General features: G+C 41.4%; 1 protein-coding gene across 1 annotated transcript; it reads right to left on the bottom strand.

The window, feature by feature from the left end:
- Window positions 1–8349: 8349 nt before the first annotated feature.
- On the bottom strand, window positions 8350–9321 carry Or52d1 (olfactory receptor family 52 subfamily D member 1). The gene has a single exon (NM_001000165.1). The coding sequence runs from the start codon at window positions 9319–9321 to the stop codon at window positions 8350–8352; it is 972 nt and encodes a 323-aa protein (NP_001000165.1).
- Between the last annotated feature and the right edge of the window lie 7942 nt (window positions 9322–17263).

The raw sequence follows: 17263 nt of genomic DNA, 5'->3' as shown, positions 1-17263 counted from the left end.
TCCTTCTAGAAAAAAGCTGACCTCCCCAGGGATATCAACTGAACATGATCTGACAAGTAGTTAGAATAAGGCTAGCTATCAACCCTCACATAAAGGCTGAGTTAGGCATCCCAATAGGAAGGAAAGGGTCCCGTGAGCATATGAAAGAGTCAGAGATACCCTTCTCCCACTGTTAGGAGTCCCACAAAAATGCCAAGCTAAGAACCATATCACATATGCAAAGGACCTAGAACAGATGCACACGGTCTTCACAATTGCCTGTTCACTCTTTGTGATCCCCTAAGAGCCCTGCTTAGTTGATTCTATGAGACATGTTCTCCTGATATCATTGACCCCCCTGGCTGCTATACCCTCCCTCTTTTCTGGAGTACCTAGAACTCTGAGGGGAGAGACCCGATTGAAATCTGCAATTTGGGCTTTCTCTGAGAGTAGATTTTTTAAAATTATTGCTAATATTTAAAATCCTGGGGCTGGAGAAACTGCTCAGTGGCTAAGAGCACTGACAGGTCTTCCAGAGGTCCTGAGTTCAATTCTCAGCAACCACATGGTGGCTCACAACCATCTGTAATGGAATCTGATGCCCTTTTCTGGTGAGTCTGAAGACAGCTATAGTGTACTTTATACATGAAATAAATATTTTTTTAAATTTTTTTATCTAAGATCCCTCCCTCCCTTTGAGAACTGAGAGTATCTAACCTCCCAGGTCTCTGGTAAATTCTAGAGGGTTTCCCCACCTCCTACCTCCCAAGCTTGCCTGTTTCCTTCCTTCCTTCCTTCCTTCCTTCCTTCCTTCCTTCCTTCCTTCCTTCCTTCCTTTCTTTTTTCTACTGTAGCATAATATAGAGAGATGACTCAGTGAATAAAATTACTTACTGTTCTTTTTTTTCCATCTTTATTAACTTGAGTATTTCTTTTTTCCCCCATCTTTATTAACTTGGGTATTTCTTATTTACATTTCGATTGTTATTCCCCTTCCTGGTTTCATGGCCAACATCCCCCTAACCCCTCCACCTCCCCTTCTGTATGGGTGTTCCCCTCCCCATCCTCCCCCCATTACCACCCTCCCCCCCAACAATCACATTCACTGGGGGTTCAGTCTTGGCAGGACCAAAGGCTTCCCCTTCCACTGGTGCTCTTACTAGGCTATTCATTGCTACCTATGAGGTTGGAGCCCAGGGTCAGTCCATGTATAGTCTTTGGATAGTGGCTTAGTCCCTGGAAGCTCTGGTTGGTTGGCATTGTTGTTTATATGGGGTCTCAAGCCCCTTCAAGCTCTTTCAGTCCTTTCTAAGATTCCTTTAACGGGGGTCCCGTTCTCAGTTCAGTGGTTTGCTGCTGGCATTCGCCTATGTATTTGCTGTATTCTGGCTGTGTCTCTCAGGAGAGATCTACATCCGGTTCCTGTCAGCATGCACTTCTTTGCTTCATCCATCTTATCTAGTTTGGTGGCTGTATATGTATGGGCCACATGTGGGGCAGGCTCTGAATGGGTGTTCCTTCTGTCTCTGTTCTAAACTTTGCCTCCCTATTCCCTCCCAAGAGTATTCTTGTTCCCCTTTTAAAGAAGGAGTGAAGCATTCGCATTGTTTCCATTCTTTCTGCTGGCCCTCGGGACTTCAGTCCTGTTCCCAGTGCATCCCCCATCTCCCAATACCTGATCATGTTCCCCTCTTCTCTCCCTGTCCCTTTTCCCACCCATGTCCCTCCCTCCCTCCCCCTCCTGTGATTGCTTTCTTCTCCCTCCCAAATGGGATTGAAGGATCCTCACTTGGGTCCTTTGACTTGATAGCTTTCTTGACTTCTGTGGATTGTATCCTGGGTATTCTGTACTTTTTTGTCTAATATCCACTAATCAGTGATTGAATATCATGTGTGTCCTTTTGGGTCTGAGTAACCCCACTCAGGATGATCATCCCACCTTCAGTAGAAAGACAGGGCATCAAGTGAAGGGATGGGGTTGCCATCCCACAGCCAAAACTCTCACCCAGAATTGTTCCCGTTTGAAAGAATTTCAGGAACAAAAATAGAGAAGAGCCTGAGGAAAAGGAGGTCCAGTGACAGCCCCAATTGGGATCTAGCTCAAGGGGAGGCCTCAAGGCCTGACATTATTACTGATGGTATGGTGTGCTTACAAACAGGAGCCTATCATGAATGTCTATTGAAAGGCCCAACAAGCTGCTGAAAGAGTCAGATGCAGATATTTACACCCTACCAATGGACAGAAGCTGGTGAGCCCTGTGGTTGAATTAGGGAAAAATTAGAAGAAGCTGAGGAGGAGGGCTCTCCTATAGGAGGACCAGCAGTCTCAACTAATCTGGACCCCAGGATCTCTCAGACACTGAGCCACCAACCAGGCAACATGCATCAGCTGAGATGAGGCCCCTGACACATATACAGCAGAGGACTGTCTGGTCTGGCCTCAGTCGGAGAAGATGCACCTAACCCTCGAAGACTTGGAGCCCCAGGGAGTGGGGAGGTCTGCTAGTGTGTGTGTGTGTGTGTGTGTGTGTGTGTGTACATTCCTCTTGGAGATGGGGGAGGAGGTGTGGGATGTGGAACAGTCTGAGGGTGAAGCAGGACAGGGATAACATCTGGACTGTTAAAAAAGATTAAAGAATAAATTAAAAACAAAAATATTTTATTATTTACATTCCAGTCATTGCTCTCCCTAATTCCCCCTCCGACAGTTCCTCATTCCATTCCTCCTTCCCCTTGCTTCTGAGAGGGTGCTTCTACCACCCACCAATCTCCCCATTCCCTGGGGCCTCAAGTCTCTCCAGGATTAAGCACATCTTCTCCCACTGAGGCCAGATCAGGTAGACAAATGTGACAGTGGCCTTGGGCCAGCCTTTATATGCTTCTGGTTGGTGGCTCAGTCTCTGGGAGTTCCCTGGGGTCTGGTTTACTTGAGATTATTGGACTTCCTATAGGGTCGCTCTACCTTTCAGCTTCTTGAGTCCTTTCCCTAATTCAACTATGGGTTCATGACTTCAGTTCAATGACTGGGTGTAAGTGTCTGTTTCTGCTGGTAGTGACTCTCAGAGGACAGCTATGCCAGGCTCCTGTTGGTAAGCACATCATAACATAGTAGTGTCAGACCTTTTTTCCCTCCCCCCATGAGATGGATTTCAAGTTGGGCCAGTCACTGGATCTCCTTTCTTTCAGTCTCTTCTTCATTTTTGTCCCTGTAGTTCTCTTAGACAGGAACAATTCTAGGTCAGGACGTTTGACTCTGGGTTAATAACCATGTCTATTTGAGACCCTGTCTATTTACTGGAAGTGGACTTTTTTAGTTCCCTTCCCCAGTACTGGGCATTTTGGCTCTGGTCACTCTCAGTGAGTCTTGAGAGTATATTACTTCTGCGTCTCTGGTATTGTCTAGAGAGCCCCCCATCTCCCACTCCCTGTTTATTTCTACTCATTCTCTTGGTCATCTGGGCTTCTCTCCTGTCTTCTTCCCCCACTTCTGATCCTGTTCCCTTTCTCCCCTCCCACCTCCCTTCTCCCACCCAGGTCCTGTCCTCCCTCTGCCTCTCACGAGTATTTCCTTCCCCCTTCTAAGTGGGGTTGAAGTCTTGTTACTTGGGCATTTCTGCTTGTTACACTTCTTAGGCTCTGTAGCTTGCATCCTAGGTATTCTGTACATTTTAGCTAATATCTGTTTATTAGTGAGTAAATATCATGCATGTCAGACCCGTTTGGATCTGAGTTACCTAACTCAGAATGATATTTTCTAGTTCCATTCATTTGCCTGCACAATTCACGATGTTCTCATTTTAAACAGCTGAATAATACTGACAAATCAGCAGATTGGGAAAAAAAAAACCTTCACTAACCCTACATCTGACTGAGGGCTAATATCCAAAATATATAAAGAACCCAAGAAGTTAATCTCCAAAAACCCAAAACTCAATTAAAAAAAATGGGTACAAAGCTAAACAGAGAATTCACAACAGAATAGCTGAGAAGCACTTAAAGAAATCAAAGTCCTTAGTCATCATAGAAATGCAACTCAAAATGACCCTGAGGTTCCACCTCACACCAATCCGAATGGCTAAGATCAAAAACTCAAGTGACAGCACATGCTGTCAGGAGGAATATTCCTCCTTTGCTGGTCGAATAGCAAACTGGTACAACCACTCAGGAAATTAGTCTGGCAGATCCTCAGAAAATTGGAAATAGTTCTATCTGGAGACCCAGCTATACCACTCTTGGGCATATACCCAAAAGATACCCCACAAGGACACATGCTCCACCATGTTCATAGCAGCCTTATTTGTAATAGCCAGAAGCTGGAAACAACCCAGATGTCCCCAACTGAAGAGTGGACACAGAAATAAAAAAAATCTTAAAAAAAAAACAAATAGGGTACCAAGTCTACAAGTGGGAGGAAAAAGTGGGTCCTAAGGATGTTTTTTAGGGTGAGAGGAAAATGAGAGATTTGCTGTGGTTTCCCCTTGTGATCTTCATGATCTCTACATAAAGAATTTAGAGGAGACATATAGAGTGTAGCATAGAAAATAGGTGCAGCATATTAAAAATGGGGAAACTCTCAATGCTGAGAGTGAACAGAGCACCAGTGGGTCTTTGCTGAGGAATACCCTCTAAAGACTGGATAGTGACCAGAGACTTTACTGCCAACCTACATGCTAGGTAGTCTTTATCTCATAGTCCTCGGAACAGATGGTTTTTCTGTCCAGGTGATGGGTCCACTTGGATTGGCTCCAAAGTAGGAGATGATAGTATATCTTTATTCTTTGTCAGAAAGCCAATGGGCAAATTTAGAATTTCAATTCTCTACCAAGGACCCAAGATAAGACCCATCTTTCTTTCTCTCTCTTTTGATCCCTAATCAGAGTCTTACTGTTTCACTTCTTTTTTTTTGTCAGATGCTGTTTACCAAAGGTCTATCTTCAAGCCTTCTGGTGTCTAGCCTGGCTACCTGAGAGTACTAGTTTTTCTTTTTCAAATCCTGCACATACATACTAAAATGTGCATATGCATACTAAGCATAAACAAGACCTCATCAGGTCTGAGTCATGAGAATTGATTCTAGGTGGTCTCCATCTGGGCAAATTAAGAGTGTGAGACCTACAAAGAAAGGAAGGAAGGAAGGAAGGAAGGAAGGAAGGAAGGAAGGAAGGAAGGAAGAAAGAAAGTTAGAAAGAAAGAAAGAAAAGGAAAACAAGCACACTCAAAAGCATTGGACCCAAGTTTAGGTTTACTATAAACTGACTTTGTTGATGCCTATATAAGAGTAGGAACTTCTCAGGGTGCCCAGGCACCAGTGTAGCCTGGCTGACTCAGCAGCTGAAGCAGTTACCGCTGCTCTGGGAATGGAGACCTTTGTCTAGCCTCAAAGTTTGGATTCCTTCACTCACAGTTTTAAGGAAGGCTGTTGGGAACAATAAGTTATGGTCACTGGGAAGTGTTACCTCTGGAAACTCTCTTTTGTCAACATCCAACCTCACCTCTCTAACTTCTGTCACAACTGTGTGGGATGCTCCATCACCACCAGCAATTCTGTTACAGTATTAGCTTTTTATTTATTTATTTACTTTTAATTATTTTATTTACTTATATTCCAGCCCCTTCCTCTTCCCTCCTCCACTTCCTCATCCCGCTCCTTTTCCCCCTTGCCTCCAAGAGGGTGTTCCCTCCCCATGTCTTCCCCTTCCCTGGGGCCTCATGTCTCTCGAGGATTAGGTACATCTTTCAAACTGAGGACAGACCAGGCATTTTCCTGTTATATTTGTGCCAGGGAGCCTCAGACCAGCCTGTGTATGCTGCCTGATTGGTGGCTCAGTCTCTGGGAGCTCCCTGGGGTCTGGGTTAGTTGATACTGCTTGTCTTCCTATGAGGTCACCAGCCTTCCCCTCAGCTTCTTCAATCTTTCTCCTAATTCAACTGTAAGAGGTGCCCTAGTTCAATCCAATGATTAGGTGTGGGTATCTATATCTGTCTCATTTGGCTGCTGGTAGAGTCTCTCAGAGGACAGCCATGCTAGGCTTCTGTCTTCAGTCTCTAATCCATTACTGTCCCTACAGTTCTTTTAGACAGAAACAGTCCCCTAGTTACTGTGGACCTCCTGAGAGGCAGACAGATTGTAGGATGTAGGAGGACATTGGGCTACTGATCTGGCCTGGGTCGGGAATCAGACCAGAAATCTTGTTAGTTCTTTATTAATTCTACATTATACCTGCTGTGATACAGCTTTGAATATTAGTGAACCAACAAAGAAATAATCACTATGTTATTTTGTCATCTCATACAATGAAACACACAGATTTAGATTTTATGAAAAAAGATATTTGAAACATTTTTATTGAAAATTTATATAATATTTTCCAGTCATGCTTTGCTTCCTCACCACATCTTCCCCATCTTCTCTCCCATGCAATCCCACACCTTCTTTCTTTCTCTTTAGAAAACAAACAGGCAAACCAAACTAGAATAAAAGAGGGAAAACATAGGAAACACAAACAGACATACAAAAACAAACCTCATAAAAACACAAAACCAGTAACTACAATATACAAACAAAAGTCCAGTCAGATAAAAAATGCACAAGCAAAGCATTATGAGACAAAAACATCTACAAAAACACCAATGAGTTCATTCTGTGTTGGCTGCAAACTGGCGAGCATGGGGCCTACCCTTCACTGTGGTTTATATAGCCAGTGAGCCTCCACTGAAGAAAGCTAATTTTTCCTTTGAAAGCAGATGTCAGTTCGAGATGACTTCTTGTTTAGGGATGGGAGATCAGAAACGTGTAAATCTTCATTAATTTAAAGAGTATTAACTAGATACCACTAACTACTGCCAGTGTGAATTGAGTATTTGCGTTGTTTAAGATAGCACAGCAAGCACTTTTCTAAGGCAGAGCTGAGTAGGTGGGACACACTGATTCCTGGAGTAAGAAGACTAAGAAGCTGAGATTTAAGCTCCTGAATGCCAGGGTCCAGAGCTTATATTATTCCTATTGCAAAAGACTAGATAATATGCTGTCTATGAAAATGTGCAACCTTAGGTCTTTACCTGAATTACAGACTCTTTTTTCTTAAATTTGAACAATAGAGATCATCTATTTGAGCAGCATAGGTGAACTCGTAAATTTGAGAACTGAGATTATTGATAGAACCTGACTCAGCTTTTCTGACTGTCAGTGAGGGGCAACTTCAGGTCTGAAATCAAATAGACCTCAAATCAGAAACCTGGAGAGAGGATGGGAGGAAACTCATTTCACTAGGCATCAACTCCACCTCAAACACCACTTACACATTACAGATTTGTTCTATAACGTAGTTACGACAATAACTCTGTGAAACATTAATTTTAGCAAAAGAGGTAAAGAAGTTGCTTACTAGTGTTAGAAAGGTTGTGTACATTTTCATTTTATTTGCTTATTGAACCTTTACAAGCAATGCCCTAAAATTTTTCTTTATTTATTGACATATGAATTTCACACCCCAGTATGAGTTAGATGTTAATGCCACCATTTACATAACTGGCCAAACTAAGGCATGGGGACACTGAGCATGATGTTCAAAGCTACACGATAATCAGAAAAGTTTAAGTTCAGGCACTCTGTCTGGACTTTGAGTCCTAATTGCTACCTGAAGAGGTAAAATGTCAGAACTTAGATTTAAACCATACTAAGTTCATTTTTTAATTTTTCACTGGACTCAAATGATGGCGTCCCTTCACAAAACCCAATCTTTTCATAAGACTGGTAACTGACTTCTTTAGGAAGTTGTACCTACTTGTGTTGCTTAGGGTTATTACTGCTGTGATGAAACACCAAGGCCAAAGCACCTTGGGGAGGAAAGGATCTACTTCCCTCACAGTTCTATCTGACACTTCGTTACCAGAAGCTGTGAGGTCAGGAACGCAAGCAGGGCAGGAGCTGACGCAAAGGCCACGGCCAAATGCTGCTCACTGGCCTGCTTTCATCACTTTGCTCAGCCTGCTTCCTTATAGAACCCAGGACCTTCAGTCCAGGGGTGGCACCACCCATCATGGCCTGAGTCTTCCCTCATCAATCACGAAGCAGGAAAATGCCTGATGGCTGGATTGTTATGGAGGCATTTTCTCAATCAACTTTCCCATCTCTCAGGTGACTCTGTGTCAAGCTGACATTAGAGTAGTCAGGATATCACTTCTGAGAGAAGAGTGAAAATATCCACCCTCTGGATTATTCAGAATTCCTTTAAAAGTGCCATAAAGATGGTCTGTTTAGTTTGACCATTAACTCTCCCCTTCATCTATCCAATCCTCTTCCTTCCAGAGAGCTGATGATATAATGCCCAGAATATTTTATTTTTCTTATCTCCAATCTCTGCTCAGACTTCATACCAAGTCTTTTCCCAAGTGAAACAGTTTTACAAGCCGACTCCGAATCTCCTTCGTTCTTGCTCCATAGATGATGGGATTGAGTACAGGAGGCACCAGCACATAGAGGTTAGCCAGGAAGATGTGTACATTTTTGGGAACTCGGTTGTGACCAAAACGGTGGGTAAGAAAGGAGAAGAAAGCAGGTATATAGAAAACCAAGATGACACCAAGGTGAGATCCACAGGTACTCAGAGCCTTGTGTTGAGCGTCACGGGATGGGAGACGGAAGACAGCCCGGAGGATGAAGCCATAGGAGATGGCAATGAGGATGGAATCCAGGCCCATGGCCAGCAGAGCCACAGTCAGCCCATAGACAATGTTGACAGTGATGTTGGCACAGGCAAGCCTAGCAATGCCCATATGCTCACAGTATGTGTGAGCCATGACACGGTGACTACAGTAGGGCAGTCGCCTCAGCAAAAAGATGAAAGGGGAGACAATAGCCACACTACGGACTATGCCAGCAAAGATAATTTGGGCTATGACAGTATGGTTGAGGATGGTTGTATATCTCAGTGGGTTGCAGATAGCAACATATCGATCAAAGGCCATGGCAAGGAGAACCGAGGACTCAAGAGCATAGATGGAGTGGACACAAAACATTTGAGCTAGGCATCCACCAAAGGAAATCTCATTAGCATTGAGCCATAAAATAGCCAACATTTTAGGTACAGTGGTGGAGCTGAGAGCCAGGTCAGTGAGTGAGAGAAGGCAGAGGAAGAGGTACATGGGTGCATGAAGGGCACTCTCTGTCCCTATGATAAGGATGAGGGCAGCATTACCAAGCAGAGCTATGAGATACATGACACAGAAAGGGATAGCAATCCAGAGGTGGGCAAACTCCAGCCCTGGGATCCCAGTCAGGAAGAGAGTTACTGGGAGACTGTCGCTCATGTTGGAGCCTGTTGTTCGCCTTGGCACATGCATGGCTCTATCCATGGGGTGACAGCATGCCTGCCCTGAAACATTTGTTATCAGGCTCATTCATGTATTTATAGGCTCAAAAATTGTTCCTCAAGAATCTTTTAAAGCCTTCCCTGTTTCCTGTATCATTCATTGATGCTTGTTTCTATATTCAACACAAGGTGTTTGTGCTCTTTAATGAATACTTCCTGACTTGTCTTGTGAAATGTCCTGCATCCCATGTAGAAGCCTTTAGCCTCCTCCCTTGGATGGATATGTCTTACTTCCCATCATTCAGGCCCCCTTACAGCCCCATCATTTTTAGATTTTTACATTTCCCCCTCTAAATATTTTTTCTTATTTTAGATAAGTTTCAAGGGGTCTTCTGCCTCTATTTTGCTTATTAGTCATCTTTATACTCTTGCTTTTTTGCTGGGGCCTCTATGTTACTTAATTCGGTCTTATATATTCAGTTCTGAATTGGGTCTTTTCACCCCACCCAATGTCAATATTTAATTTTCTATCACTTCCAGAAAAACTACTTTACTTATTGTCATTTCCTGATGCTACCATAAATTTTTTTTTTTGGTGTCTGAACTTCAGACCCTCTTCCCACTTGCCTTGAGATTTCAGTGGTTACACAGGACGGTTTGGGCTGAGCCCTGCTGTTGGCCTGTGGTGACAGAATCTGGCAAGCCGTAATCACTACAAACTTCTTTGCCCTCATTTTGGCTCGGTATAATTCCTGTGCAGGACTTCCAATTATTGCTGCGGGATATCTGCCACCCTGTTATCATCTGTGGCTGAAAGGATTGAGAGTGGTAGGGTGCAAGCCCAGCTTCTCTTCCATCAAGAGACTGTGAAAGCGTGTTAAGCTAGCGTCCCACTTGGATTCACGATGGGACTTCCCTTTCCAACTTTGCCTCTGCCTTTTTTGAGTCTGGATGGTTACTGGGTTTTTGAGGTCTTGTTAGGCAAACATGTTTGGTCAAACTTAGACATTAGTGCAGTAAGTCTGAGCGTTTTGTTTGTTTTTGTTTTTCTTCATTTGGTTTTCCTAACTAAAACCAGTTTTGTTTCAGATTCTGATAAAACAAAACAAAGCAAAACTCTTACCTGTGCAAGAGGCATCCATTTTTGGTGGAGTGTGCTGAATGTTGATATCTGCAAAGGAACGCTGTGTGGGAGCACAGCTACTCTGAGATGTGTTTCATGAATTCTGAGTTGCTTGGGAGAGAAAGAAGAGGTAAAAAGGTTTGACCAGGCAGGATCTGTGCTTGAAGCTTTGTTTGGAGGAGTGGAGAGTGTGTGTCCTTGCAAATCTAGATGGGTTATTCCTGTTGAACTGGAGCCCTTTAAAGTTTTCTGAATTCCCTGTCTTCAAGTCAGCTCTACATTCCAGCCTCTTTGGTCTCCTGGCTCATTGAGTGAGACTATTTATTGATTTGCTCTGCAATGCTCAAGAGTAAAGGCTCAGGTGTCCTCGTCTAAGGAGGTCCCTGCTGTGTACCACTTGAGGGAGAAAGAGAATGTGACATGTTGATAAATGAGGGAAAATTGAGAAAAAATTGCAGTAATTTTTGAAGGGAAGTGGGAATTGTCTTCTGTGTCTGTCCTCTGTCCTCCATTCTGGTTTGTCTTCTCCATTTGACTCTCCCTCCCTTTTTTTTTTCATTCTGAGGTTTCCTGAATGCCTAGTTATAGTGGTTCACCAGCATTCTATGCTCAGGATGAAAGATTTATGTGAAGAGAGCAGTAAGTGGAGGTGAATGTCATTGTGCTAACAGATGCCACTTAACAGACAAAGAGTCCAGAGATGTGGCTCAGCAGCTGTTCTTCAAGAATACCTGAGCTTGATTCTTGACACCCACATGGCAGCTCACAACTGTAAGTTTAGTTCCAGGGAATGTGATACCCACTTCTCGCTTCTGAGAGAACTACATACATGGGACGCACAAACAAACATGTGGACAAAACATCTATAAACCTAAGGAAAAAATATGCATAGTCAGTGTGCACTAGACCTACATCAGGCCTAAGCCACATGGGGTCCCATTGCTGAAAGGGGAAGTGGATGCCAGCCTCTACCCCAACCCAGAAACTATCTCCAATTGATAACCACTCACACAGGAAACTCAATTTTCCCCAGCCTTCAACCACACTTAAGGGCTGGCTCTATGCCCACCACTAGATGGCCAACACAAAATAAACTCAATGGCATTTTTTGAAGTTTTTTTTCCCCCATACAGGTCTTTGGCAATATTTCAGTTTCCAATTTTGTTTGAAAATGTGTATATTTCTGCATCTATATGTGTTTTCTTGTGGTTTTTCTTTGGTTCTTTTCTTCCCTTGTTTTTTTTTTTTTTGTTCTATTCTGGCTTGTTTGTATTTTATTTTATGTCATTATCTTTTTAAGTAACTTTTTTTAGTGAGAGAGAGAGAAAGGAGGTGGATTTGGATGGGAGGTGAGGTGATACAAATCTGGAAAGAGTTAAGGGAGGAGAATCATAATCAGAATAGATTATATGGGACAATTCTATTTTCAGTGAAACTAGACAAATGAACAGTTAACGATGAAAGCATGGATTTCATAGCAATGACATCAGAGAACTATGGACAGCATAGGACCTTTCTGAGCATTTCTACTATTGGTACCAGGGTGTATCATGAGCCGGTTCTGGTTGGATAGCATTTTATTCTGAATTTAATGGCTTTTACCACCCAGCAGGTCCTGATCTATGTCCATCAAAGCTCTGTCCAGGATCCTTCAATTTTCCTTTTTGATTTCCTTTTCAACGTACATTCTCTTCTCTAATTACTCCAAAGCAGTGGCCTTACAAGAATTCAGGTATTTATTTCCTAATGGATGTAGCTGTTGTGGACTTGGTCTAATGCCACTTGTATTATGTTAATTTGGTCCCCCAAATTGCATGAGAATCTGCACATCTGCATGTAAAAAACTGAGGGAATCCTGCCCCCAGCTGATTTTGATTGGTAAATAAAGTTGCGGGTGGCCAATGACCCGTAGGGAGAGAGAGGTGGAACTTTTAGGATTGCAGCACAATGGACCAAGGAGGGAGAGATTAGCTGCCCTGCCAGGAAAGGAAGAGAGACAGCAAGCAGGAGCAGTACAGAAGACAGAGAGGCAGTCATCATGTAGGTGCCAGGGAATGCAGCCGAGGGGCTGCAGTTCTGTGTCGGAGGCAGCAAAGACAAAAATACAGATTTTAGTAAGTGATAACTCAGGTATATCGGAGGGGAGTTAGTCACGTGGAGATTAGGATGTGGTCCAGCCATTGAGCTGTTTAAGGCATATTAAAATATAAGGCCGTGTGTGTGTGTGTGTGTGTGTGTGTGTGTGTGTGTGTGTGTGTGTGTGTTTCATTCAAGAACCCAGAACATTGGGGTGGGTAATGAAGTGTGCCACCACCACAGCTGGGGTCAGTTTGTGTAGGATTAATTGGGTTCTACCACATGTAGCAAACATCATGTCTTCTACTAACTTTGAACTGGCATTTGAAAAGTAGGGTTGTAATTTAAACAGTAGAAAAAGGATTACATTTTTCAGTGAATTGTTGATATTGATACTGGAAAAATTAAATGGTCATGTCATTATTTAAAAACATTCAATAATATGTTTTCATTGGTGTCTATGCTCGTGTACATGTATGCACATGTGTAGCACGTGTGTGGAGGCCAGAGGTCAAATTCTGGTGCCTTCTTCACTGCAAACCACCTTGTTATGGTCTCACTATGTTGCCCTGGTTGGCCTAATATGCCACTGTAGACCAGCCTGGCATTTTATCACAGCAACAGAACAGTAACTAATGCACAGTGTAAACATGTGTAGGTAGAATAATCTGAGTGGTATTTTATAATTAAATAAATATGAAATGTGTTAAAACTAGGCTAAGCAGAGAACTTCGTATTTACAATACAATTGTGAATTATGCAAGATATTCTATTTTTCATTTTAGGGATCTGAGTACACTGTAGATTATGAGGTAAGATCGTGAAACTGGCAAATGAGTCAGCTGGAAACCACACCAAGTCTGACCCAAAAGCTGTGTCCTCAAACATAGGACGCCATTCATTTATTCTTTTATCCTAGTAATGTTCTTGGCCACCAAATGCATGTGGGTGTGTAGGTGATATGTCTGTGTGTACTTATGTTCTGTGTATGTATGTATGTGTTTTCTGTGTATGTGTGTGATGGTAATGCACGTGAGATCCAGCTGCTGCTGCCTCTTGACAGTCAGTGGTAGTGGTACTTTTTTTAATTTCATTTCTTTCTTTTACTGAAAATAGATTTTTTCCATATAATATATTCTGATTAGAGTCCCTATCCCCACTCCTCCCAGTTCCTCTCCACCACCGTTTCCATCCAAATCCATATCTTTTCTGGTTCCCATTAGAAAATGAAATTTTAATTATAAAAAAAGAATAAGTTCAAGAGATATAACACGCTGAGTGTAGTTAAAAGGAACATATTAAATACTTGAAAATATCTAAGAAGTCAATAAGAACATTTTCATAAATGGATGGCAAGTGTATGAGGTGCTGCATATAAAAATAGTTTAGTTTAGTCATGCCACAGTGTACACTACAAACGTACATGACACTTCAGAACTTTATGTTTTGCACCATAAATGAATATGATACTTCAAAATTTTCTTTTATTTATAAATTCTTTGAGAATTTTACACATAGTATGTTTTGATCATAACTAACACAATTTTCCCCCTTCAACTTCTTCCAGACCTCCCCCGGTATCTCCCTCCTAACTTCCTGTCTTTGTCTTGTCTCTGTCTCTGTCTCTGTCTCTGTCTCTCTCTTCCTCACCCAAAGAGTCTAGTTAGTACTGCCCATTTGTGCATGGTGAAGGGCTCCAGAAGCACATGGGCAACCTATGAATGGCCACACCACTGACGAAAACTGGCACCTTTCCATTCCAGCCACCAACTGTCAATAGTTTTCATTAAGAAATGGAGCCTCCCCCACTATGCTAGAAAGTTGGGTGGCTAGATCTGGTAGCCACAGCTGCTGCGGGTTCCTGAGTGCAGAGGTCCTGTTGTCCGGAAAGCAATACACCTTCCTGCAATATGGCTCTTACAATCTTTTGGTTTTCTTTTGCCATGTTCCCCCAGCCCACGGAGGGGAGGTCGTATAGATGTGGTCTATGATTCCTAATTCTCTGCACTTTGACTGGTTGTGAATCTCTGCTAACTTCATCCACTGCAGCATACTGTTTCTTTTCTTTTTAATTAAAGATCTGTGGTAACCCTGCATCAACTGTCTACAGGTTACATATTTACAATAACTCTAATGACCATTAGTAGTTTTTAACAATAAATTTTCTTTTCTAGACTGTGCAGTATAGGCTGACCTGGAACTCACATTGAAGGACAGACTGGATTTGGTATCATGTTTGGATTATAACTGTTCAGTTCTATGCTCTGCTAATGAGTTATTTTACAATTGAAATATATATATATATAATTTTGCTCTGCATATTAATATCACTCACATCACAGGTAATTCTATAAGCAACTTCCATATGCACCATTCTAGAAAAAAAGCTTGTGTGGTTCACTTTACTGAGATATTTCCTTTATTTCTGTTGTCTGTTACACATACCTGGATATAGGTAAGGTATCACTGTATGTAAAGTATATTCATTTCAACAGAAAGACTTTTCTTTCTCTGAATAGATGCTTTATTTTCTTCTAGATGCCTAGGATTAACTATCAGTGACTTATGTTTAAGTAAGTAAAACAGGACTACAAACTCTTTTCCTATGCATGAAGAAAATCTAGTTCTGCCAACCCTTCCCCACCAGTGCAATGGTTAGTCTATCTCCTTGTGGTTTGCTTTGTGTTTCTCTGATGTCTTATGAGCTATTTACCTTGTATTTTTTGATTGTGTTCAACATTAAATTTTCATATATACAAAGAAAGAAGGAAGCATGGCCCCCAAACAAAATAAAATACCAATACAAAATTGTTCTTTGGGAAAATCAAATTTGGGATTACTTAATCAAGAGTTTAACTAGGTATTTAAATATGTTCCAAGAACTAAGGAGAAATATGTCTAAAGATATATAAGAAGGTGCAATATGACTTTATTACCAGAGATATATCAGAAAGGATTAGAAAAAAGCACATTATATCCTAGTAAGAGCACCAGTGGAAGGGGAAGCCCTGGGTCCTGCTAAGACTGAACCCCCAGTGAACTAGTCTATGGGGGGAGGGCGGCAATGGGGGGAGGGTTGGGAGGGGAACACCCATAAGGAAGGGGAGGGGGGAGGGGGATGTTTGCCCGGAAACCGGGAAAGGGAATAACACTCGAAATGTATATAAGAAATACTCAAGTTAATAAAAAAAAAAAAGAAAGGATGCTCAGGAAGGGAAGTTCACTGGCTAAACATTTAGGACCTATCTAGATACCTCATTAGCATGGAGAAATCTAGGTTTTTATGCTACATGACCAGTTGTCATGGGCCTCTTAGTGTGATGGAGTGGCCATGTGTTACAGGATGTATAGTCTGGCTGGGGGCTGATTCTAATTCTTACCTATCTCAATGATGAGATTTACCAAGGTTTTAAAATCTGCTCTAACTTTTCCAGCTTTTCCATCTGGTGACATGGTTCCACTTCCCCACATATTTTCATTTTTACTAATGTTTTCCTTTTGTCCTTTTGGAGTAGTCAATTTTCCCTCCATTCCCCAGCAGCTACCAGTCTTTTAAGTAACTTAAGGCTCTGTTCTTTGAGAATACAAATTAAATGGATCTATACAATCCATTTTTATTTCTAGGTGCTTTTTAGCTACTATTCTTTTTTTAAAGACATGACATATTTGATAATTTCAAATGGGAGTGAAATGTATTTAGATCATAACTGATCATATATCACACCAACATCTATTTGATCATATCTTTTGTATTTGGCTAACATTGTTACTTTAGTTTTTATAACATTCAGTTGCTATAATATGAAGCTGAATAAATTGTAGACATGCCTTTCAACTGCTTTATTTCAGAAATCCAATTGTCTCTTATGTGTTCAGAGCTGTGGAATGAGATACAAAGTGGACTCTCAGCTAATAAGAGTGTCATTCACTCATGTATTGTAACAAATTACTACCTCTTATTTTAAAAGTCTACTGTATTTTTAAGACACTCAATTGAGAAATGCCTCTTGTCAGGAAAAGTGCCTCTCAAACATGCTGTGATTTTTATAAGCATGGTCATGAATTTTTCCCTAAAAGCATCATTGATATGGTGCTCTCAGGCAAATTAATGCATGTTCTCATTTTAATAAGGAGATTTTAGAAATAATGATAAAAATGAATGAATGCAGAAACTGAGACTTTCTTGATCTTGAAAATTAATATATATAATATGTATTTTAACTGCAACTTCAATCTCCCAGTTATGTTTATACATTTATCAATAAAAATATTGGTGTCTTCTTAAAAAAATAATAATAGTACAACCTACATAAAATAGTTTTGCTGTTTATATTAGTTCTACACAGTGTATGACATGATAGTATGTTTATATGTGTTCCTGGTGATGTTATATTTGCTGAACATATTCTGTATTGCATAATGCTTTAATGTTTAGACTGACTCTGAGGGTACAATCATTGTCTTCATAAAGTATATGTTTACAGTAAAAAAAAAAAAGAAAAAAGCACATTAAAAAAAAACCCAAATGAAAAAATTCCCAAGGCCAGCAAAGACTGAACAGAAAACAGAAGTAGCAAACATGAAGATTTGTTAATGGGTATTTCCTGTCCTAGTAACTGATAAGAGAAAAAATATGAAAGGGAACTAGCAGGAGCCCCAGAGGTCCTGAGACACACCAAGCACAGCCATGTATGTGCAGGGTTACTGTAGGAGGAGAAAGTAAGGGAAAGTCATTTTAAGAATCATAAGCTGAATATTTTCTAAATTCAGTGAA

Source organism: Rattus norvegicus, chromosome 1 (genome assembly GCF_036323735.1).
Source record: "Rattus norvegicus strain BN/NHsdMcwi chromosome 1, GRCr8, whole genome shotgun sequence".
NCBI classification, from domain to species: domain Eukaryota; kingdom Metazoa; phylum Chordata; class Mammalia; order Rodentia; family Muridae; genus Rattus; species Rattus norvegicus.
The sequence above is the reverse complement of the archived record's forward strand: the minus strand, read 5'-3'. Positions and strand labels throughout refer to the sequence as shown.